The sequence below is a fragment of the Zalophus californianus genome, chromosome 6, assembly GCF_009762305.2.
Source record: "Zalophus californianus isolate mZalCal1 chromosome 6, mZalCal1.pri.v2, whole genome shotgun sequence".
In the NCBI taxonomy this organism is placed as follows: Eukaryota; Metazoa; Chordata; class Mammalia; order Carnivora; family Otariidae; genus Zalophus; species Zalophus californianus.
This window is the reverse complement of record NC_045600.1, coordinates 13,531,045-13,556,191: the sequence shown is the minus strand read 5'-3', so window position 1 is coordinate 13,556,191 and position 25,147 is coordinate 13,531,045. Positions and strand designations below refer to the sequence as shown.

General features: G+C 45.2%; 1 protein-coding gene across 1 annotated transcript in view; it reads left to right on the top strand.

Moving 5' to 3' along the window:
• Positions 1-24,539, top strand: part of KCNK13 (potassium two pore domain channel subfamily K member 13) — a 97,461-nt gene extending 72,922 nt beyond the window's left edge. The window contains exon 2 of the mRNA XM_027571260.2: positions 22,907-24,539. Coding sequence (XP_027427061.1) covers positions 22,907-23,799 — 893 coding nt within the window. The 3' untranslated portion in view covers positions 23,800-24,539. The remainder of the gene's footprint in view (positions 1-22,906) is intronic.
• The last annotated feature ends 608 nt before the right edge of the window (positions 24,540-25,147 follow it).

Below are 25,147 nucleotides of genomic sequence, written 5' to 3'. Positions count from 1 at the left end.
GATATTTGCACTCCTGTGTTCAAAGAAGCATTATTCACAATAGCAACCTAAATGTCCATTGGTGGGTGACCGGATAAAGAAAAAATGGTATTATCTGTAGAGTGGAATATTATTCAGGCTTAAAAATGAAGGAAATCCTGTTATATGCTACATGGATGCAACTTGAGGACATTATGCTAAGTGAAATAAGCCAACCACAAGAAGACAAATACTGGATGACTCCACTTATATGAGGTATCTAAAGTAGTCAAATTCCTAGAAGCAGAAAGCGGAATAGTAGTTGCCAGGGACTAGTGAGGGAAGAGGAGAAATGGGCAGTCGCTCTTCAATGGGCATAGAGTTGGTCATGCAAGTCGAAAAGGCTCTAAGGATCTGCGGGACAATGATGTGCACATAGGTAACACTGCACTATACACTTAAAGGTTTTTTAAGATGGTAGATTTCATGTTACGTGTTTTTTACCAGAATAATTAAAATAAAAATCCTGTCTTCATGGAACTAGCATTCTAATGGGGAGAGATTGACAACAGAGAAAAATGTAAAACACACAATATATTGCATGGTGATAAATGCTATGGTAACAATTAAGAAGGAAGGAGGGATGGGCGTTCTGGGAAGGGGTTACCACGAGAGCGGGGTGGTTGGCACTTGAACAAAGACCTGCAAGAGGTGAAGGGGTGAATCTTGCGGCTATCTAGGGGAGAAACAGAGGGGGCAAGAGGTGCAGGAGTGGATTTGGGATGTAGAAGGAACAACAGGAAGCCACTCTGGCTGGAGCAGAGGGAGGGGGCAGTGGGGGGTTGGAGAAGTCAGTGGTGGGATTGGGGAGGGGGCAGCTTGAGTCTGCTTTGTAAGTTCTTATAGGGACTTTGGTTTTCATCCCAGGTGAATGGGGGGCCACTGGAGGGTTTAGGGCCCTAGAGTATGTGGCATGTTTCAGAAGGGTGGCTCTGGCACTGCAGGATGGATAAGCAATAGGGAGACCAGTCTGGAGGCTACTACAAGAATCCGGGGAAGACATAATGTCTTGGACCAGGGCAGTGGCAGGAAGGGGATGAGAAATAGTTGGATTCTGACTCTATTTTGGAAGGCAGAGTCAGCAAGATTTCTGGACAGATTGGATGGGAGGTGTCGGAGGAAGAAAGGAGTCCAGGGTGACTGTTCTGGGCCTGAGCAACTGGAAGGATATTGTTACTCCTTATTGTAATAGGGAGGAGTGTGGGTGGGCCGTATTGGAGGGGAAGGTCAGGAACTCCATTTTGAATTTGTCAATTTGGGAGATCCCTATTGCATATCCACATAAAATAGGCAGCTGGATGTATGGGTCTAGAGTTCTGGAGAAAGGTTCAAACTAGAGATGTCACCTAAGAGACATCAGCATTTAGATGGAACTTAAAATTGTGACACCTATGATGAACTCATCAAGAGAATGAATACGGAGTGGAGAAGAGCCCCAAGGGCTAAGGCCTGGGGCACTCTGGCACTTAAAAGAGAAAGATGAAGCAGAGCCAGAAAAGAAGACTGGGAAGGAGAAACCACTGAGTTAGGAAGACAACCAGAAGACTCATGTCTTAGAAACCAAATGAAGAAAGTGATTTAATATGCCAAAGGGGGAGGCCTGGGACAAGAGAGGCCACACCAGGGTGTTGTGTTGTAGGGAGCATCTATTCTATATGAATACTGAAACCGTCAGGAATTGTGACATAGTGGGATTGGTGACTGTGAGCCAGGGATGAGAATATTCAGGGAATGTCAGGGAGAGACCTATGGGAGGCTGGTGGGTGCCTTGTACGGTTCATTTCATGAAATCCGACCAGCAGTCTTGTGGGGTAAGTAGTATTATCGTCATCCCATCTTACAGATGAGGAGACGGAGGCACAGAGGGGTTAAATACCGCGTCCAGGGCCACCCATGCATGAGTGGCAGAGGCGGGAGGTGAGTCCACTGCCTCCCAGTGCCCGACTCTCCCCCACCCCTCGATCCCCCTGTGGGATCCTTGCAGCCCTGCCCACGCATCCTGGGGGCATCGTTCCAGTCGGCTCTATGTAACTCCAGTCCAGCTGTTATGCCTTTGCATGTTGTAGAATGAGTATGTTTGGATTCTGGATACACTAGAGTCTATTCTATGTACAAATAAATGTAGAGAAACACATTTATTAGATATCAAGCAGTGAAAAATCTCACATAATTAGACACTCCCATCGGTGCTATTTCAAAAGAATTTGTGCTCATTCTGGTGATTCTGATGATGTACTGCAATAATCTGAAATACCATCTGTACCCTCAAAGATAGTTTTAAATATAATCTGGCAGAATTTGTGTGATAAACACATTTTGATGAACTTTGATATGTGCACATGTGTATCTACTATCGTAATGCCCAGTTAACCAGAATATTAATTGAACTACAGTCAATAAACAGGCTGCTAGGTTTTTTTTAATCCCATTAGACTTACCCTGTCTTAGGATCCAGTTTTACTGTAACCAAGAAAAATGTCATTTATTTTTGCTAGGGATCAGATGGGAATAGTGATAAACTAACCCCCTTCCAAGGAGAGCCTCTAGTGAGGATTGGTCCCATGCCCTGGTCTGAGATGCACAAGCCTTCAGGTTGACCGCAGGGCAGAAGGGAGGTAACCGGCCACAGCCAGAGCAGACCTGTAAGTGGCCCAGAGAGAAGGTGGCCCAGAGCACCAGCGGCCTCCCTTGAGGGGCCGTGCTAAGATACCAGGGCTGAAAGTGTTCCATCTGCCCCCACCAACATGCCTTCCCAGGTGGTGTTTATCAGAGAAAGAAATGGAAGAGCAAAGATTATTTGTTTATTATCTGTCACTGATGGTGGGGGGGTGGGCGTGCGGAGGAAAGCAGGCTAAGACCAGGTTCTTAAAAGGAAGCATTCAAGATTTGACCCACGCCTTGACCTGTAAATGTGGCCAGAGCTGGGCTGGCCGCTGGGGGCCCGTGGGGCAAGGATATAACTCCAATGTGGGCACAGTTCCGCTTTTGAATAGTTGGCAGTCTTATTTTCATGGCTCTCAGCAACTAGAGAAAAGAAAAATAAGACTGTGGGTGAGGAAAGGCTGGGTACATGGAGAAATTCAGGCTGTTTGCCTCTGTGGGAATATAGACCAGAGCCCTGTGCTGTGGTAGTACTTCTCTGGGGGGTTGGAGAATCAGGGAAGACTTCTCAGAGGCAGTGTTTGAGGCAGGAGTAAGTGAGTAGGCGGCGTGGAAGAGGAAGGAGGTGATTTTCTTGCCTGCCTACCTTCTTTCTTTCCAAGGGTTCAGCAAACATCTACTGCGTGCCTGTTCTGGGCTACGTGCTGAGGATAGAGCAGTGAACATAACAGACAAGGTCCTTGCCCTCAGGAAGCTTATGTTCTATTGGGGGAGACGTGGAAACGGCCAAATATGCAAGATAACCACAGACTGGGACAGGCCTCTCTGAGCACTTGACATTGGAGCTATTCCAGCTGGGCCTGTGGGAGTTGGTGGGCCCCTCGCTGGAGGAGAGTGCATATGTGGGAGCTCCCAGACCCCTCAGCCAGCAGAGCCAGGGCCTCTCTGCTCAGATTAGAGATCAGAAATGGAGCCTGAGGACTCCGTGCCTGGCCCTCCTCTTCTTCCAGGCACCTGCTGCTCCCAGGACCATATGCACAGCCAGTCAGTGGATACATGGGGTCACTGCATGCTGTGTGTTGTTAGGGGCCGGCCCTTGTCAAATACAAAGGGAAATGCTATTCCAGGTGCCATGGTGAGGGCAAGAGGGCAGGGTGTCCTGTGTTCCATGCGATTAGGCCATTGTGATAATGTAAGAAATTTTCCCAAGATGTACAATGAAAATGCAAATTCACAGAAAGTGTTACTTAGCCAACACCGCGCGGAAGGCACAGCGCTCACGGCCACCCAGATCTGTAACAGCTGCCCCTCTTCAAGGATTAGCTCCTCCAACTCTAAGCCATTGTTCTAGCACCTCCCCACGTTAGATCGTTCAATCCTCACAAAAATCCTATGAGGAAAGTACTGCTATTATCCTGTTTCACAAATGAAGACACTTGAGAATATAGGTTAAGTAATTTGGTCCAGGTTAAGGCAATGATCAAAACCTGCTTGAGCTCACATCCTCCCTGCAGACCTTTCTCGCTGAGTGTCCTTGGGAAGGTGCCGGGGCTCAGATCTGACCCAGACAGCCCGATTCCTGATTTGGTCCTCAGCTATCGTGTGTGCGCGCATGCGTGTATAGGGAATTACAGGACACGATTGCTTTTAAGGAGCTTAACACCTAACAGGCTACAAGAACGGCTGAACAGGAACCCAATCCAGACCTTCAGGCCAGGGTACAACAAGAATACCCGCCTTAGAAAGAGAAATTGTCTGTGAGGAAAGCAAAAGAGATGTACAGTATGTTCTAAGTCAGCTACCAGGTCTATGACAGATACCTGGACGTTGAGGGGACAACCTGCCACTTCAGATCAATTCTTCTGCCTCTTGAGCCCTGAAGCACGTGGGCAAGGTTGGAAGAATCTCTCTGTTGCATCTCCTCTGGCCAGTCCCTTTTGCCTTTGCAAAGAAACTCATCCAGAACATTCAAAAGCACAAACAGAGAACTGTTTTGTTTTGTTTTGTTTTTTATTAACAATTAAATTTTAAAGTTTTGGCTATCTGGGGCATGCTGAGCTCATGGTCTAGGAATGGACAAGAATTCACCAGTAATTGTCACCGTGAGGTCAGGGAGGTCAGGACCTGACAGAAGGAGGAAAGGCCTTTGGCCAGGGCCTTGAAGGATGAGTACAAATATTTTGGTTTTGTTTGAGGGTTTTTACTGGGGAGGGGGATAGTAATCATTTTTTCTAATTAGAAATGTAAGAGGTACCTGGGTGGCTCAGTGGGTTAAGTGTCTGACTCTTGATTTCAGCTCAGGTCAGGTCATGATCTTGGGGTCATGAGATCGAGCCCTGCATAGGGCCCCATGCTGGGCACGAAACCTGCTTGGGATTCTCTCTCTCTCTCTCTCTCTCTCCCCCCGCCTCTGCCCCTCCCCCCGCTCTCTCTCTTAAAAAAAAAAAGTAATACCTTCCTTCTGTTGTATGCCACCAATAATAAGTAGTGAAATATGTTTTCTTTTTGGGTATATATCCAAAAGAATTGAAAGCAAAGACTCAAACAGATACTTGTACACCAATGTGTGTAGCATCACTCACCATAGCTAAGAGATAGAAACAACCCAAATGTCTGCTGATGATGAATGGATGGATGACATGTGGCTTAAACATACACGCAGACCATGACGCAGCCATAGAAAGGAAGGAAGTGCTGGCACACGGCCCCACACGGATGAACCTTGAGAACGTGATGCTAAGCAAAAGAAGCCAGACGCAAAGGGACAAACACCGTCTGATTCCACAGTCGTAGAGACGGAAAGTGGAATAGAGGTGGCCAGGGGCTTGGGAGGAAGGGAGACCAGGGTGTTACTGCTCCATGGGTACAGAGTTTCTCTTTGGGATGATGCCAAAGTCCTGGAAATAGGTCATGGTGATGGTTGTACAACACTGCAAGTGGATTTAATACTACCGAGTTATATGCTTTAAAATGGTTAAGATGGCAAATTTTATGTTATATATGTTTTATCATAATTTAAAAATCAGTAAGAAAACACACAACCAGGGCATCTGGGTGGCTCACTTGGTTAAGCCTCTAACTTCAGCTCAGGTCATGATCCCAGGGTCCTGGGATCGAGTTCCACAGAGTTCCACAGAGTCCCATATCGGGCTCCCCGCTCAGTGGTGAGTCTGCTCCTCCCTCTCCCTCTGCCCCTCCCCCAGCTTGTGCGTGCTCTCAAATAAATAAATAAATAAAATCTTTGGGAAGAAAAATATATGTGGTAGAGGGAAAGGCTCATTCATAGCATGGACAGAGCTATGAAGCAGGAATCAGTGTGACAAGATCTGGACAGGATTCATATGAAGCAAGGACAAAATTCTACTAAGGCTCATTTTTTAAAAAAGATTTCTATAAACAGAGAGAGATACACTGTGTTCCTGGTGAAAAAAACTCAATTTGGTAAGGATGTCATTTCTCCACAAATGAGTCTCTAAATATAAGGCGACTCCAATCAGAATCCAAAAATCTTTTCTGGAACTTAACCAAATGACTCTAAAGCTCATCAGGAAAATTGGAGCATAAAAATAAGCGGGGCAGTTTTGAAAAGAAAAAGGAGAAAGGAGCGGGAAGACGAGAGGGGAAAAGGAAGACGAGTGATCACGGATATTCAAAGAGAACTGTTGAGATTTTTGGTACCACTCCCAGCACGGACGGACAGACTGATGGGACGTAATACAGAATCCAGAACCAAGTGTAAGGAATTTGTCTTGGCGAACCATGAGAGACGATGGACTCTGAGAAACAAACTGAGGGTTCTAGAGGGGAGGAGGGTGGAGGGATGGGTTAGCCTGGTGATGGGTATTAACGGGGGCACGTACTGCATGGAGCACTGGGTGTTATAGGCAAACAATGAATCATGGAACACTACATCCGAAACTAATGATGGTGACTAACATAATAAAATTAATAAAATTTGTCTTGGGTAAAAGTGGCATATCAAGAGAGTACAGGAAGAATAGACTATTTAAAAATGGTGCTGAACAGCCTACACACAGGACAAAATTTTATAGAATTGAACACACACGGGATGCTGGGTGCCTCAGTCGGTTAAGCGTCTGCCTTCGGCTCAGGTCATGATCCCAGGGCCCTGGGATCAAGTCCTGAATCGGGTTCCCTGCTCAGCGGGGAACCTGCTTCTCCCTCTCCCTCGGCCGCTCCCCCTGCTTGTGCTCTCGCTCTCCCCCACACCCCGACAAATAAATAAATAAATCTTAAAAACACACACACACACACACACACACACACGCGCGCGCGTGCAAGTGAATGGGGGAGGGGAAAGATCAGTGGATTGAATCAATATCAGTGTCCTGCTTGTGATATTACACTGTAGTTTTACAAAACATTAGCCTTGGGGAAAACCTGGAGAAAGTATAAGCAGACTATCTCTGTATTATTTCTTATAATTGCTTATAAATCTGCAATTATCTCAATAAAAATTTTCATTAAAAATGGTGCTGAGAAAAACTATTTTAAAAATTTTAGATACCGGCACTTGGAGAGGAATTAATTATTAAATTGCTTTTAAAAATTAGAACCATAAGTGAATACTAGTATATTCCTGGAGGACTTTTCCATCCACGACTCCCAAAGACAAAAGCCACAAAAGCAAATGGAAACTGAGGGCTTTTCCTACATAAAAATTAAACTTCGGCAAAGGGACAAAACATTTATGTAAAAATAAAAGGCAGACATACATTGGGAAAAATATTTCAACATATATAAAAGGTGGCAAGTTAATTTTCTAAAAATATATGAAGAGCTCTTAGGAATCAATAGGAAAAAGAACAAATATCCTAATAGGAAAACAGACTAAGCGTGAATAGGAATTTACAAACGAAGAAATATAAAAGGCCAATAAACATGTGAAAAATGGCAACAAAGCAGAAGATGGCGAAGAAAGAAAGCATAACTTCTGGAAGAAACATAGTTGCAGGAAACTGGGAGCTGATGTCTTACTTACAGATAACAAGTAGCTGAATGTCTGGCGCATGGTCAACACGCTCAGTAAAAAGTTTGTTCAAGAAGCAGAGATGAAGAACACAGACGACCTGTCAAGGAGAAGGAACCCTTCAGATGCTTGTTGTAGAGAAGCGGAAAGGTGGAGGGGAAAAAAAAATTTTTAAGGGCAAAGGGACAAATTAGGTCAACGTTTCTTGTAGAGCCCGTTTTGCCTAAACTAGAAATGATGTCATCAGAAGAAAATCCTTTGGCATTACCTCCCAAAAGCCTCCACCGAGCGTACACCCAGATAGGAGAGTCCCTGAGATAAAGTTCAGGCTTTAAACTGTTCTCTTCAGTGCCTTCTGTCTGAATGTGCCCCGCTCATTTCTCTTGCCATCCCCCGGGGACAACGATGACGTGGTCCTTTTCCAGCCTTATGTTTTTGCCACCAGCTCTGGTACCGCTTGGCATTAACAGTGCGGTTGACAAGAAGCCCAGCAGATTCAGGGTGAACCCGAATTCCGGTTTACACTGGGCAACTCAGACTTGCTGACTGACTCTTCACACTTCCATTTCTTAACTTACAAGAAGACCGTCGTGTTTGGGCTGACAGCCTGAGTTCATGGGTGATGTCTGTCTTCAGTGTGTGTTCCCTCAATGGAAAAATAAATCCTAATGAATTAGCCCTCTCTCTCCCCATGACTAGCTAAAATACCATTTTCAAACATTTCCTCTGGCAGTTAAATTATTATACCAATTCTATTTGTGCCGCCAGCACCGCAATGCTTTCTGAAATGCATTCTCTACCAGCTTTGGGCAAAAGAAAGTTATAACTGCTTTTTGGAACTAATAATATCAAAATTAAATGTTTTTAAGAAAAGGCCTCAATAGAGCCCCCTCAAAAAATAGTTTGTTATGGAACAGTGATTCATTTAGATACAGCCAAGAAGGTGCCTCTAAAAAGAATGAGGTGTGAGTCATATGTCTCCAAAGAGTTTTAAAGAGATGGAAGAAAGGAAGGGAGGAAGGAAGGGAAGAAGGAGGCCAGAAGAGAATGAAAGAAGGGAGTAAAGGAAAGAAAAACTTCATTTTCTGTAGGGAGCTTTGGTTCCCTAGGGCTAGAGCGGATGTTCATAGCAAATATGAGGATGTTTGCTAGATGTTTCTAGGAGATTCTAGGTAATGCAAAGTGCATAATGGTTCAATAGTAACATACTGTCTTAGGCTGCTGTAACAAGTACCATAGGCTGGGTGACTAATAATCAGTAGAAGTTTATTTTGCACGGTTTTGGAGGTGGGAAGTCTGAGATCAGGCCGGGCTCTGGAGCCCCCTTCCGGTTTTCAGACTGCTGACTTCTAATCCTGTTTACCTCCCCAAAGCCCCAGCACCTAATACACTGCGCTGGGGAGTAGGGTTTCGACATATGAACTGGCGAGTTCCTGAACAGTCAGTTCATAACACATGGGAAATTTCATGAGTTTATAATTTCATGAAGAATTATAGACTGGGGAGAGTATGTTATGGTATTACAAAGAACACATTTGTTTCTTAAGTCATGTATGATTTCCTATGCCCAGGCCATGCTTCATTCTTGTTGCTTCATACATCTTAGTAAAACCATAACAAATGAGAGAGCCACCAAGATTCTCAAGGTCTTTGGCTTTCAATCTGGATTTCCGGAAACACTAGGATCCCACCAGGGGGCCACAAAGCTGCTGGGGGGCAGAGAGAGGGTGTTGGGAAGGTGGCCTGGGAGCCTCCCGGGTCAAGCAGAAGAGGGGAGCTTTGTCCGTTGTGAACACCATCTGCCCCTCATCCACAGGAGCCTGACATCCCTCTCATCTGCAGCAAGAAATTCGAAAAGTCACTCCGATTGACTTGTGCTTCACCCGGATGCCCATCAAAATGAAGATTTTTTTTGCAACTCCTCAACAGGTCCCGGAGCCAGACCTTCTCATTCGTGTTGAAGAAAAGGCACCTGTGATCAGTTACGTGCTCTGCCTTGTAGTGACATTCTATTTAACGGAACCATTTCTTCAGAGTCTGGGGCAGGGCAGTTTTTTGGGGGGTTTTGTTTTGTTTTTTTAAAGGTTTTATTTATTTATTTGACAGAGAGAGACACAGCGAGAGAGGGAACACAAGCAGGGGGAGTGGGAGAGGGAGACTTCCTGCCAAGCAGGGAGCCCGATGCAGGGCTCGATCCCAGGACCCTGGGATCATGCCCCGAGCCGAAGGCAGACGCTTAACGACTGAGCCACCCAGGCGCCCCTGGGGCAGGGCAGTTTTGTTCGAGAGAGAACCTAACTACAGGTGCTTGCTTTGAAGGAGCAGTTTCCTACCTTACAAGTTATGAACCATTGGAATGGGGACGCCTCCCCAAGAGAAGTAAATTAAATGATTCCCCCCCCCCACCTCTCAAATGAGGGCAAAGTCAGAACTAATGACAACATCGATTCCAGCCGTCGTACTAGCTCCGTGTTGGCGAGGAGGAAAAGGGCTGGAGAAAGCATCAAACCCTGAGCTAAAGCCCCCCCATGACTCAATGTTCTCTCCCAGGGAAACAAAATTCGTCAAATTCCTCTGCAGGCGCTGACATTCTTCTGATTCCTGGGAGGCTAATTTCTGTCACCTTCTGAGCACGGAAATTACTGTGACTCGTAATAATGCAAATGATTTAAAGAATCCTTATGTCTCACAGCCCGGTTTTCAGCTTTTATGGGCAGGAGAGCAGTAATTCATTTTTGACCTGTAAGTGACTTACTGCTCAGGAGTCTAGAAATTTCCCCCACTTCAGAAATTACCTGAAAAATAGTTTAATCTTTACTACCTACGATACCGTCTTTTGTCAAAGATGCTTTACTGTTAAAAAATGAGAGAGGAATGATGACCTGAAAAATAGCAAATTCCAAAGATATCCGGAACTGTAAGAACTCTGAACTTCTGCATCCACAGCAGTAACCATCACAGAACAATAGCACCGCATACAGTCAAAATGCCATTTCCCTTCAGCCATCGGACTGCTTTGCGAGATGCTTTGAATCAGCCTGTGATGTGTTCGCAATTGAGAAATGTTACAGATAGAAATGTTTTTCATGTGTCCTATCGTGTCATCTGCCTGGCCCGTAGAAGGAGAGCCTCGGATACACAAGGTGAGCTCTCCCCCGAGTGCTGGGATGATGGGATTCATGCCCCGCACACCCGAGTCATAGAATACTGGACTCTGACTGTCCCTAGAATTCATCTGGGCCACCCTATCCTCGTTCTACCAAAGGGACAACTGAATACGTTATGACCATCACACACTTAGGTTATTAAGAGTCTGGACAAGAACCCAGGCCCCTAACTAGCTAGCTCCGTGACTCCGAGCACGTTTTATCATTTCTGTGTGCTTCAGGTTCTCATGTACAAGAGGGGGGACATAATATTCCCACTTTGCAAGGCTGGTATGAGGATTGAAGAAGTGAGTTCGTGTATAGCACTAAGCATAGTGTCTGGCTCAGAATGAATGCTCCATCCATCTAAACCACCACCATCATCTTCATCCTCTTATGTGACTGATGTGCCAGCTCCAGAAGCTGGAATAAACAGTCAAATGGCCTTGTGCTTAAAGACCCAGAGAACTCCTGAACCCGTAGGTTATAGAACGAAGGAGGAAATTCCCAAAATCAGTATTTCCATTGCTTTTCTCACCACCAGATGGTGAAGCTATGAACTGTATAACTGCAAATAATGAGTGCAGTTATCAAATTCCTAAAAGTAGGAAGTTATTGCCAACCCTCCTTTGGTCTCTTACATCACTGAGCACTCCTGTCTTGAATGGAAAACTCTAGAACAATGATTCTCCAGCTCTAGGGTAATCATTAATATCCAGGCTGGGAACTGGGCTCAGCCCCAGAGATGCTGATCCAGTAGGGAAGGCTCAGGGGTCCATATCTGACAAGTTCCTTGGGTAGTTCTGGAACCATTGATTCAGGTACTATAGTCAAGAAGCACTGCCTAGAACACGGAATCTGGGTCTATTTCTTTACCAAGGGGGGGCTACCATGGCAGCGGGTGCTGAGCAAATGCCCATGCAGAAAGCTGATTTAGAACCAATGCCCACCTCAGCCCTCAGTTGTGCTCCTGCATCTCCCTCCTCCCCGCAACCCAAACAATCCCAAACCTCATTTTACAAAAATAAACCAAGAACAGCACCCACCTGGTTCCATCCCAGAAAATGGATTGGCTAGGAAGGAAGTACCACTTCCTTCTCTTCATTGTCTTTGTTGCCGTAGGTAATGGAGGAAGTAGGAAGTCCTTGACTACTTTGGAAGTCCTACCAATGCAAAGGAAGGGGAGCGGCTGTCCTCATGTCTGCTGCTGTCCTGGCCCCACAGTTATTCCAGAACTTCTGAAGACAGCTCATTCAGATATAATGTACCATCTGAATGTTTTCTGCATCATATATTGTTACACCAAAGAAATTAAGGTTGCCTTTGCCTCTAGGATCCCAGAAGTATCACACCCTTCACTGGTTTTGGTGGGAACCTACTTCAGAATCTTACCCAAGCAGACATGACCTTTCTTTCTGATCCTCCTGCCCCTGTGCCCTGACCCCAGCTAGTGGTATCGCCCTGAGTGGTCCCTGTGGTCCTTGTACCAGAATCACTATGGGAACTAATTTAAAATGCCAGTTGTCTGGTTCTCTTCAACCTCCTGAATCAGAATCTCTGAGGGCAAGGCCTGAAAATCTGTAGTTTTTAACAAGCTCCTTCGGGAATATTCATGTGTACTGAAGTTCAAGACTTTTGTCCTAAGTGACCATGGTTTGCTTCTACCTTATTCACTCACCTCTCTGTAAATAAAGGTGTGATCAGACCGTCCATTTTCCCCGAAGCTTGGCAGAAGTTTTCCATCTCTCTCTTATGTTGTTTGCAGGTGACTCAGAAAAGGAGTTTACAGGGCGCCTGGGTGGCTCAGTTGGTTGGTCGTCTGCCTTCAGCTGGGATCATGATCTCAGGGTCCTGGGATCCAGCCCCGTGTTAGGCTCCCTGCTCAGCAGGGAGTCTGCTTCTCCCTCTCCCTCTGCCTGTCCCCCCACTTATGCTCCCTCTCTCTTCTCTCAAATAAATAAAATCTTAAAAAAAAAAAAAAAAGCAAGAAAGAAAAGGAGTTTACTTGGGGTGCCTGGGTCGTTCAGTCCGTTAGGCATCCGACTCTTGATTTCGGCTGCAGCCCTGATCTCAGGGTCTTGGGATCGAGCCCCTCCTCAGGCTCCAAGCTCAGCGTGGAGTCCGTTTGAGATGCTCTCTCTCCCTCTCCCTCTCCCCCTTTCCCCACTCGCGCTCTTGTGCACTCTCTGTCAAGTAAATAAATCTTAAAAAAAGAAAGAAAGAAAGAAAAAGTTTACTTGACTTGGTAAACAGCCTAGTGAAGGTTTTTTTCTTACGTATTGTTGTAGTACTTTATCTCCTGGACCAGGGTTGCTGCTCCTGGAGGGCAGAAGCTGTCTTGTAATCACCCACCCTTGCCCCACCTTGCCTATGCTCTTGGCACAGTGCGTGCAACCTAATAAGTATATTGCCTGATTGGACTGTCACGTCCACACTTGCCTCCAACAGTTTTCTCCTCAACATCCAGAAATGATCCAAGAGGAAGTAAATTTTGATGGTGAACACTTGACCCTCATAAACCCTTGTCTTCAAGCATTTTCTTGAGAAGACTCATAAAGCTTCATCCACGCTTTTCACAGCCTGTGAAGTACAGATGGCCGCCCACCTCTTCCCGCCGTGCTCACACCTCTCCCTCCACACTTCCTGTACACGCATCCTAAGGGACTGATTTGTCCCAGTTTCTCGTTACCCCAAAGTTCTATTAAGGGAAACCTCCATCACCACTCTGGCACTCCCTGAAGTGTTGTTGTTGGTTTGTTTTTTGTTTTAATTCCTAGCATGCAGTACTTTCTTTCTCTAAAGTAACAGGGTCCAATCTTCTCCCCGTTTTACCTAAGTTGCTAAGACAAGGTTTTACCCATCTGACCCATCCGGTAAATATCTGTTCACTTACCTGATCTTGCCACCTACCCCGCCAGCTCATTTCCAGATAGGTGAGGGAGGGTTCGGGGCTTGGATGCCCATGCCTGGATGGAATTGAAGGGCCTGCCATGCCCCCAGTCGAGCACTGAAGCTGTACTGTGCAGACCTGATTTATTAGGCATTCGGGAGCCACAAGGGCATATTGCTGGGCTACAGAGGAAACCCCAGACAGACCAGACAAGGCTAGTTTTACATCTCACCAATCGTTCTTGGGAGTTTTCCAGTGGTGGTTTGTGAAGAAAGAACCAGGCCCAAGGAGAGACATTCTTAGCCTGATTTTAATCATTAGTAGGGACTGCCTTTTTTTTTTAGTTTTTGTAAGGGAGATTATGGTAAACACAAACATGGTGCAGTGTGAAATCCCATCAAGCCAAAACGAAATTCTGTTTGTTGGCAGAATTCTGTCTCGTGGAACCCAACAAATGGTGTTTGGGATGGGAGGGCAGTGACTTTTAAAAGTTGTAGAAGGTCTTGAAAAAAGGATTTTGAGTGATTAGCTTGTACCTTTGCCTTTGATTTACCGGTGTACGGGGGTTACTCAAGTGTGAGGTGAGCACGGTGATGGGTATTAAGGAGGGCACGTATAGCATGGAGCATTATATGCAAACAATGAATCATGGAACACTACACCAAAAACTAATGATGTACTGTATGGTGACTAACATAACAATAAAAAAATTATAATTAAATAAATAAACAGGGAAGTGCACTTTTGTGTAAATTAACTTCAGCTTATACCCTAGAGGACGTTAGCCTTCAATGACAGTGTCTACTCTGCAGTCTACTTTCAAGAGGTCACTCTTAAGCATTATAAATATTGTTATCAAAGTCTACACTGTAGGGAATATTGGCTAGCATAAGAAATGTTAGAAATAATTCTCCATTGGAGAAATGAGTGTTGTGCAAGATGAGGTTGGCCAACAGGTCATGTGAACCAATGCCCTTGCTTAGATGGGCAGTAAATTCACTGAGTAAATTGGGAACCCACCCAAGGCCTAGTCCTTTGGTGAACTGTTTCTGTGTCACCTAGAATTCAACAACAAAAAAGGAAATGGGTAAAGTACTTGAATAGGCGTGCTAAAGAGGATGCCCACCTGACCACAAAACATATGAAAAGATGCTCAACTTAATAGGCATCAAGGAAATGTTCATTAAGACCACTATGTACCCACCAGAAGGTTAAAATGAATATTGGCAAGAATATGAAGGAGCTGGGGCTCTCAAACCTTGATGAGGGTGGGGGAAATCAGGGCATCCACTTTGCTGAACATATAATATGGGAATCCTCACTTCCACACCTAAGTGTGGGTAGCCAAGAGAAATGTGTATATTTGTTCACCAAAGGACATGCACCAGAGTGTTTGTAGAAATGCTATTCATAATAGCCCCCAAGCCAGAAATGACCCAAATATGTATTAACCATAGAATTCCCTCTTCATCCCACCCTCCCAGCGCCCTCAGCTGGTGTCTGTTCCTTAAAATCACACAGGCTTAACAACTTGCTTGATTTACAAGTGGAATTTCCATTCAATTCCAAATGCCTTGCAGACCTCCTCTTGACATTCTTTAAAATCCCTTATACCCAATTATCAATGAAGCATGAAGGGATGAGCTGGAGCAGCCCAGAAATGGTGGGGAGAAGATGCCTGTTGAAAAAATTGCAAGCCCCAGAGAGAAGATGTTTCCTTATTCATTGCTATGTAGCAAACTGCCCCCAAATTAGTGGCTTAGACAACAATCATGGACGTTTCTCACAATTCTGTGGATCTACTGGGCTCAACTAGTGGTTCTCTGGCTCCACAAGGTACCCCCTGGTATACCTCAGGCTTGACTGGGGCTGGAATGCCCAAGATGGATTTACCCAATATCTGAGGAGGCTGGAATGCTGGGGAGGGCTGGGACTCTCTCTCCAGCTCAATGGTCCACTTTTTATACAGTGACTCAGGGGTCCAGAGAAAGATAAAACTGCTAGGCTCCTTACCATCTAAGCCTACAACTAGTGCAGCATGACTTCCGCCACATATGATTGGTCAGAGCAAGTCTCAAGGTCATCCAAGATTCAAGGGGAAGGGAAATAGGCTTCACCTCTTACAGGGATGGGAGCATTTTGCTCAAAATCATCTTTGAAAAACAATTTACTACAGGCAACAAGAGTAAGGGAAGGCAGTCTGGATGGGGAGCCTGGATTCAAGCCAAGCCTCCACCCCACAAGATTACCTGGCTTTTCAGTGCCTCAGTTTCCCCACCTATAACATAGAAAGCTTGGCCTAGAAAGCTGTGAAGTTCCTCTAGGCTCCAACAGTTGTGGTTCCATAGTCCACATAAAGACTGACCCTCAAGTCTTCCATCATTGGAGCCCTATTTCCTTCCCCATAAGAATAGTCCATGAAGTCTCTTTTTTGGTTTTTGGGGTTTTTTTAAGATTTACTCATTTATTTTAGAGACAGTGAGAGAGCACGGGTGAGTGGGGGGAGGGGCAGGGAGCAAGGCAGAGAAGCAGACTCCCCACTGAGCAGGGATCCTGAGATCAAGATCTGAGCCGAAACCTAGAGTCGGAGGTTTAACTGACTGAGCCACCCAGGTGCCCCACCATGAGGTCTGTTTTTGCCCTCTTTCCATCCCAGTTAAAACTGGAAGGTCTTGTTTAAAAACACCCAAAAACCCCTGTGTAGTTTCATCTCACACAAAGAGGCTTAAAATTCCCGAATCAAAAAGATGAAAAGTTTATGCAAGTCAAACTGATTCTCAGTGTATTGAGAAGAATGAATCAAGAGGGATGATTGTTTTGGGCAGGTGTTTGTCTGCCATTTGGGGAAATCTTCCAGAATATTTTAACGCATTTTTCTTAGCTTAAAAGTAATGAAAGAAAGAAAAAAAAGGAAAATAAATAAAAGTAATGAAAGATATAAAGCATTACAAAAAATTAAATCACCCAAATTATCACCATCTAGAAATAACCTGATTAAAAATTTTGTTTCTTTCCCTTTATGTTGTTTTTCTCTGTATATATACGTTTGTGGCAGACCTTGTCAGTCCTGGGGTCCGTCTCTTTCCCAAGGAACTCCAGTAAACCCTGGCCAGTCTAAGAGGAAATCCATTCCTCTTATAGATAATTGGTTTGAGAAGGGGGCTTGTAATAATTAATGATGTATGATGGGAATTTTGCCAGGGGGTTTCTCGGAAAGATTCTCTGCTCTTAGAAAGATATACACAAGGCAGGAACACAACATTTTCTGGCTCTGGACATTCGTGTGTGAGGAGTTAATGCCCAACCTGTTGACAGGGCCAGAGCCAGAAAGGTGAAATGGTTTTGGTTCATAGATCCTTTGGAAAGCCACCCAACTAGCCACCCAATTAATCCCTGGGGCTACCCTACCTCCAGATTTCATGTTCTAAGAGATAATATATCCCCTTCATGTTAAGCCACCTCTATTTATGATTTGCTATTACTGGCAACCAAAAGCAAAATCTTCACTGCCACCATATATATATCTATATATAGATATATATATGATATATATATGAAAGATATATGCAGATATATATATATATATATCTGCACAAATGCATTTTAGAAAGTTTATTCCTTCATCCAACAAATATTTAACAAGGATACCCCATGCACTAGGCTTGAGTCATTCTGCAGACACACTTTGGCTCTGCATTTTTCCACTTTACATTTTCTCTAGTCATTAAAAACTCTGAATATGTAATTTTAATGGCTTCAATTTAATGACTGCTTTATTTAGGCATTTCCCTATTATCTGACATTTAAGTTGCTGAGGATTTTCATTATTAAAAGCAAAGACATGGTGAACATCAGTGTACATAATGAGTCACATTTCTGATCTTTTTGGGGACATATTCCTAAAAACAAAACAAAACAAAAGAGAGAAAAAGATACAAGTATTTTTAAGATGCCTGAGACATTTCCAAATCGCTTTCTAGACAGTTTATGCCAATTTATATGTCCCCAAACAGCGTTTGAGATTTTCTGCTGCATCTGAGCACACTCTTATAATAGATATTTAAAAAAAAAATGTTTCTAGGGGCGCCTGGGTCGCTCAGTCTGGTCATGATCCCGGGGTCCTGGGATCGAGCCCCACTTTGGGCTCTCTGCTCAGCGGGGAGTCTGCTTCTCCCTCTTCCTCTGCCCCTCCACCCGCTTGTGCTCACTCTCTCTCTCGCTCTCTCTCTCAAATAAATAAATAAAATCTTTTTTAAAAAGTGTTTCTAGAAAGAATTGTGATTGAAGTCTACAGGACACATTGACCCAACAAATCAATGGCATAAAAAATGGGAGGGAAGGCTCTCAATGAATAAAAGAGACTTAAAAGATACATGGCTTGGACCTTGCCAGTGTCCTGAGTCATACAGATCTGTAGAAAGATATTTTTGAGAAATTTGAAATTGGCCAAGGCATTATTTGGTTTTAAGAAATTAGTGTTAGTTTTATTAGGTGTGACAATGTGGTTATGTTGGGAAAACCAAGTTCTTGTCAGTTACAGATGCATTCTTGTTTTTTTAACTTGTTTTTCAAGCCCCAGCATGGGACTTGAACTCACAACTGTGAGATCAAGACCTGAGCTGAGATCAAGAGTCAGACGCTCGACTGACTGAGCCACGCAGGTGCCCCAGTGCATCCTTCTTAATGGATGCAATGGCATGATGTCTGGGATTTACTTTAAAATGCTCCAGCAAATAAAGGAGGTGGGGTGGGCTTAGGAGAACCAGGATTGGCAAAATGTTGACAATTGCTGAAAGTAGGAAATGAGGGTTTATTATAGCATTCTCTTACCTTTGTGTATGTTTGAAAATATCATCATGCAAAGCTTTTCAATGTTTTAACTTGATTAATTTTTTTTAAAAGAATGGTGGTCAACAGAATATACATAAAATGCTGGGAGACTGCAGGTCTGCTCTCCTCTCTTCATGGTCTAAATGAAAAGCTCTATTGGAGTTGACTAGGACCCTGGCAGTCTCTGGCCTCTTCGTTCCTGGCCTCAAGGACACCAGGGAGCCTGGTTTGGTCCCAGAGCTGCCCTAGGGGTCACATTGAAACAGATCTGAAATGGTTCAAGGGAGCCAGAATGAAGCAGACTGCTGGGCAAGCTTCCTTGGAGTCCTGGGACTCCAAACCAAACTCATGAACCTTCGGTCCTCAGTCAGCTAGCCCATGTGCTCCCAGACTCAGGGGTTGGACCCAAATCAGATGACCTCAGGCTTGAAGCGCAGGGAATAAATTATATACTGAAAAGCACCACCTGTGGCAATCAGTTTCATTTGTGTGCTTATGAAGTACACGGAGACCAAAATGCATGGGGTGTAGCCCATTTTTAAAACCGACTTAATTACATCACTTGTTGGGAGAGGCACACATACATTCAGAAACATGTGTTTTAGTAAATGAAAATTGTAGGGTTTCAGTCTCTGATGCAAGCCAATCCCCTGATTTGGGTACCAGATTTGGCAGCCACTCTGGTCTGGGTGTCTATGTAAAGCATGGAACTATAGATGCTTGGTTAATTTCCCTCCCTGGCTTCTACTCTTGCATATACCTGACAGTGGCTGACACTCACTTAGCGTGGTCAGGTGGAAAGAGTACAGGCCTGGGAGACAAATCTAGGTTCTAATTCTGGCTTTACACTTCTAGGCAAGTTACTTAGCTTCTGTAGTCTTCTTTTTCTCATCTGTCAAATGGGACTAGTGGACTAATACTAAACGCCCAGCTCCCCAGCAAGAGTGCGAGAAGCCAGTGATACCTGGCAGAGGGCAGATCTTTGGTGACGCTTGTGTTCTTTTCCTCCACCAAGAGGGACCCCGAGGCTTCTTATTCCCAGTCCCAGGCATCCCTAATGTTCAGTATTATGGGGCTCAAAAAAAGGAAAGGCTTTCTATGAATAAGCCCATATTATGAGCTTCCACACTTTTAAGCTTTGAGTAGTAGAAGCTGTGGAAACACCTCTCCCTGCAGACCGTAGGACGCTGCCTCCCAGTGCTTTCCCTCACTACCACGTATGCCATTTGCTGTCATTTTTGCTGATTGAAAAAATGGCGGTGCCCAATCCAATACAGTAGGTAATTGAAACTCATGGTTTCTCTGTTCTTTTAATCAAATTGAATGTTTTAAAACCAAATAAACAAGATAGAATCTAGAAATTTTCAATCCCTGGGACATGTCCCCACATCAACTAGACGTGTCATTCATTGGAAAGGTCCGTTGACCGAGCTTGTCAGCTGGCTTTGGTCACACACCTATACGTCACTCATTTCAAGTGAGGCAGCATTTGGGCCCCTGAAGCCGGGAAACTCCATTGTGCCTTTATTTTGGCCTTTGACTCTCTATGCCTTGTTTTGTAGACAGCAGTTTACTTGTCCCAGCCTGGATGCGAGGTTCCTTGAGGTCAAGAACCTTGTCCAGCTAATCATTGTGTGGCCCAAACGCTTAGTGAAGGCCCTTGAACTTCACAGGTGCTTAACAAATTATTGTTGGCAACTTCAGCTGAGAGCTATTCCTAACTGGCCCTATTCTCCAAGACTAAAATGATTAAGTCACCTCTGGGATCAGAAAGGAAGATTTTGGAGAAGTAAAAGTTTGCCCATTTAAAACCTGTGCTACATGAGAAAGTTCTCCTCTGATTGTTGGCAAGAACCTCCCCATCCCCCATCCCCCCTCCTTTGTTATTTCTGAGCTTTCCCCATTTTCAATGCCTTTATCCAGTTTCTGGAATATTGTTGGGTCAATAAAAGGTCCTGGATAAATGTTTCCTTTTTTTCTGCTTGTTGCCTCAGTTCTGTCTCCAATGAAGAGAGCCCTAAGACCCATTTGGCCTTACAGCTTTGGGGCAGGGGCTCCAGCTTTCATTGTTCATTTCTTAGTGCAGAAAGATTTGCAAATTTTACTGCTTCTGGGCATTCACTGAGCCAGAGGAGGTACCCCAACATCTATTCAACACCTTGGTTACCCCTCAGCGTTCTTTGGCCCAGGGAGAGAAAGACATTGCTCTCAGCTCAGTCATTAAACTCAGTAAGTTTTTTCTAAATTCTACACTCTTACAACCACCTCATTTCAACTTGAGCTTGGGGATTAGAATGAAAGATACTAACAAGAGAAACCACAGCAAATACAAAGTATTTCTCTTTTTTTAAAAGATTTTTTTATTTATTTGAGAGAGGCGGGAGTGGGGTGGGGTGGGAGCAAAGGGAGAGGGAGAGAGAGAATTTCAAGCAGACTCCACACTGAGCATGAAGCCCGACACAGGGCTTGATCTCATGACCCTGAAATCACAACCTGAGCTGAAACCAAGAGTCGGATGCTCAACCGACTGAGCCCCCATGTGCCCCAAGACAAAGTATTTCTTTACATAATGACGATATTTAATAAATGAAACCTGCAGTGCCAAGAGTTGCCGAGGGAATTCCCAGGGAGGAGATGAGGGTCTATTTTTCTCTCTACCGTTAGGGTCCATAACTGTAACTCCCAGTGAAACTATCTCCAGCCCCTCGATCCTTCCTTCCCACATCATCATCCTGTCCCAACCCGCTAAAAAGCTAGATTCACCATTTTCCTCCAGTGTCCTGGTTATAGGCTGTTAACAGCCTACACTCATGTAGACCCTTGTGTGCTGCAGAAGGAAAATCAAATTGAAATGGAAAACCAGATGGTAACACAGTATGTGTAGCTAGGTGTTTGGGAAGGGTGGCCCCTTGGCTCTCTGCCCGAGGAGAGCAGGAGGCCATCACCCCAGAAGCCCACACACGGCCAGGTCTGCTCTGACCACTTCCCAGCCTGCGCTGGAGGCAGCCATGCGCCGCTGTGGCAACAAAGAAAAGTATTGCCTTGGGGACAAGCAGGATGTCATCAGGAAAGAGGATAAGGGGGAGCCCTCAAGATCCCAATGATGGGGCCCAAGTTAGGAACCTGAACTTGATAATAAGAAAAAATGGAGACAAGAAGAATTGGCTCGAATGAAAAGCTGAACCCAGGGAGGCAGGCTCAGTACTTATTTTTTGAATGGTATTTGTATTCAGAGACTTTGATGCCCATCCCCTCAAACAGATCAGAATTCTCATGGTTACTGAATCATTTGCTTGGAAGGATTCCATGTCACTCGGGGTGGGCTGACCCCGGGCACCCCTCAGTGAGAAATACTGAGTGAATCACTGCTCCTTTCTTTTCCTTGGTGTTCTTAGTGATGCCTATTGTCCTGTAGTTGGTATTCTTAGCAACATGTCTATGTGCATGGGTAGAAATGTCAAGAAGGTAGAAATTGTGAACAGTAAGAGGTAAAGGCAAGAGAGACGTTTTCTATTTGATCAAACTATAAAAATCAACACCTCAGTTTTCACTCCCTAAATAGAAGGTATATGTTTGAAGAATTTTGTTTAAAAGATGAGAACATCTTGAACAAATTTCTCATTTCTACAGATGCTGGCATTGGCTGTTTCTCGGCCTGGAGCACTACTATCAACACACACACACACACACACACACATACTCACACGCACACGCACACACACACAAACGCACACGCACACACATACCTCTCCTTGCCTGCCTAACTCCTCTGTAGCTTTCAAGTATCCCTGCTTAGTCTTCCCAGAACCTCAAGTCCGAGATGGGTTCCCCTCTTGGCCATCCCCATAGGACACTGTCCTTCCTCCAGCACAACCCTTACACAATGTAGTAATCACCTCACTAGGCTAGAGCTCCATGAGGGCAGGGACCAGCTCTGGCTTTTTTACAGTTCAATTTTCAGTTCCTGCAATGGCACTGAATAAGTATTTATACAATAAATGAATTCTGATGAGTCTGTGTAAGCCTTTTCTCTGTATGAACCTTTGTCTGTCTGAACAGTGTCTGCTGAGTATGGTTGTTCAGGTTGTGCACTGTACAGGACATCTAGCCAAGTCCGGAGGGGAGGCCTGAAATCCAGCTCGCGTCCTCATCACCCAGCCATTTTTTTTTTTTTTGCTGCCTGTATCCACCTGGAGGAAGACATGCCTTTTTCTGATTTGCACAAGGGCACCATATGAGCTTTCAGCAATGCAGCTCTGAACAACACTTCATGTCTTCAAAAGGAAGTGAGAGTTCTCCCCCTAGTTCCTAGAAAGGCTAGGACTGAGCGCTCTTATGAAACTGTTTCTTCGCCTCCTTTGCCAGCCATCACAGCCAAGACCCTGACCGCATTCCCTCACTCTTCTCTCCTCTGATTTTTGTCTCCTGCAGGGTTTGGGATGACAACTCCAGCAACAGTAGGAGGAAAAATCTTTCTGATCTTTTATGGCCTCATTGGGTGTGCAAGCACCATCCTGTTCTTCAACCTCTTCCTGGAGCGCCTGATCACCGTCATTGCCTACATCATGAAGTCGTGCCACCAGCGGCAGCTCCAGAGACGGGGGGCCCTGCCCCAGGAGAGCCTGAAGAACCCAGGCAGGTGCGAGGTGGATAGCTTGGCCGGCTGGAAGCCCTCCGTGTACTACGTGATGCTGATCCTCTGCGTGGCCTCCTTGCTCATCTCCTGCTGTGCCTCGGCCATGTACACCTCCATCGAAGGGTGGAGCTACTTCGACTCGCTCTACTTCTGCTTTGTGGCTTTCAGCACCATTGGCTTCGGGGACCTTGTCAGCAGCCAGAATGCCCAGTATGACAGCCAAGGTCTCTACCGCTTCGCCAACTTCATGTTCATCCTCATGGGCGTCTGCTGCATCTACTCCTTGTTCAATGTCATCTCCATCCTCATCAAACAGTCTGTGAACTGGATCCTGAGGAAAATGGAGGGGGGGTGCTGCCGACTATGCCAGAGGAGACTCCTGCGGTCACGGAGGAACGTGATCATGCCCGGCAATGTCCAGAACCAGTGCAGCATCTCCATAGACACAGATGGGGTGATAGACAGCGACACGGACGGGCGGCGGCTCTCGGGGGAGATGATCTCCATGAAGGACTTCTTGGCCGCCAATAAGGTCTCGCTGGCCATCCTCCAGAAGCAGCTGTCGGAGACGGCCAATGGCTGCCCACCCCAGGCCATCGTGCTGTCCCGGGACAATGAGTTCTCAGGCGGGGTGGGGGCCTTCGCGATCATGAACAACAGGCTGGCGGAGACCAGTGGGGACAGGTAGGAGCGAGGAGCGTACGCTGGGCATGGAGACCGGGAGATGGACCACGAGGGCCTGGGTTGACTCTGGAGCTGTCCCGTCACCCTCTGCAGGCCCAGCCTTAGAAAGCTCTTCTCCTCTAAGGTCTAAATCAGTCCTAAGAATGAATCACAAAAGCAGCCCAAGACATTGGCACTGTTTCTTGACCCATCTTCCTCCAGGGTTTTAAACCGCCTAAGGGAGCGAGGGTTTGAGTAGACCTCCATTTTCTGCTGCTCTGTTCTTCATTTGGAAATAAAAATCCCAAACGAAGATCCTCTTGTTCTGCCTGATGCCCTGATTCTGTGAATCCAGATTCACTGCCCGTCCCAGCCCCTTCAAACAAGCGGGGGGAATGTTTCACGCTACATCTGGGCCCTGGGCTTCCTTCAGAACGGACGTGTCCCTAATGCCACAGAGAGGGAAGTCGCCTGTTTTGCTCTCTGTGTCTGCTTCTCTGCTTTTTGTTTCTCCTTTCTTTAATTTTTAAGATCCTAATGCCAGGCTAAGATGTCTGTGGGACCTCCGTGTGGTAAGGAAGCTAAAGTCAGCTTCAGGCCTTGAAACTGCCGCCAAGTAGTGGAGAGACTCACTTTTGTAATAAAAGAATATAGCGTAACGTCCTCCCTCTGAATGGTCACAGAGACCATATCATTTTTTTTTTTTTAACCAGGGCTCAGGGCCCATTGCAGAGATAATGGCTGACTATTTATTAGAACTAAAAATTGAATAAATCCTCACTTTATTAACTAAGATTACATGAGTGCTCATTATGGACGGTGGGGCTGGGGTGGGGGGATGGCCTAATTAAATGGGCATTTATTGAGAAAAAGGAAACAGAGAATTAGAGAAAAAGGAAACAAGGAATTAACTCTCAGGGATATGAGCATCGTCTTGGATTCTTGGCTGGAGAAACATTCTAGGCCAGATAAGAAAATTTGGCTTCTCCTGTGTCATTTGTTTCGGTTTTGCCTTCTGGTGTTGTAACAAGTCTAGTTACATAACCTCCCAAGCCAGTAAAACATCCATGCTGGGAACAAGGGCTGTTGATCTTCTTCATATATTCAGGAGAGAACATTTTGAGGTTTGAGAGCAGCACTAATAAGAGATAGCTGTTGTTTTTATAAGATAAGGATGGTACACACAGCTATTTTAGAAACAATGAGGGTGGTCAGGCATTGTAAAGAAAAGAAAGCAGAGAACTATGTCTAATGAAACGGAGATATTGAGAAGAAAGCATCAGAGCTGGGAGGACCTTGGGAACCATCCCATACACCTTTCTTGTGTTTTAGACAAGGAGGAAACAGAGGCACGAAGGGACTGCTCCTTGTCT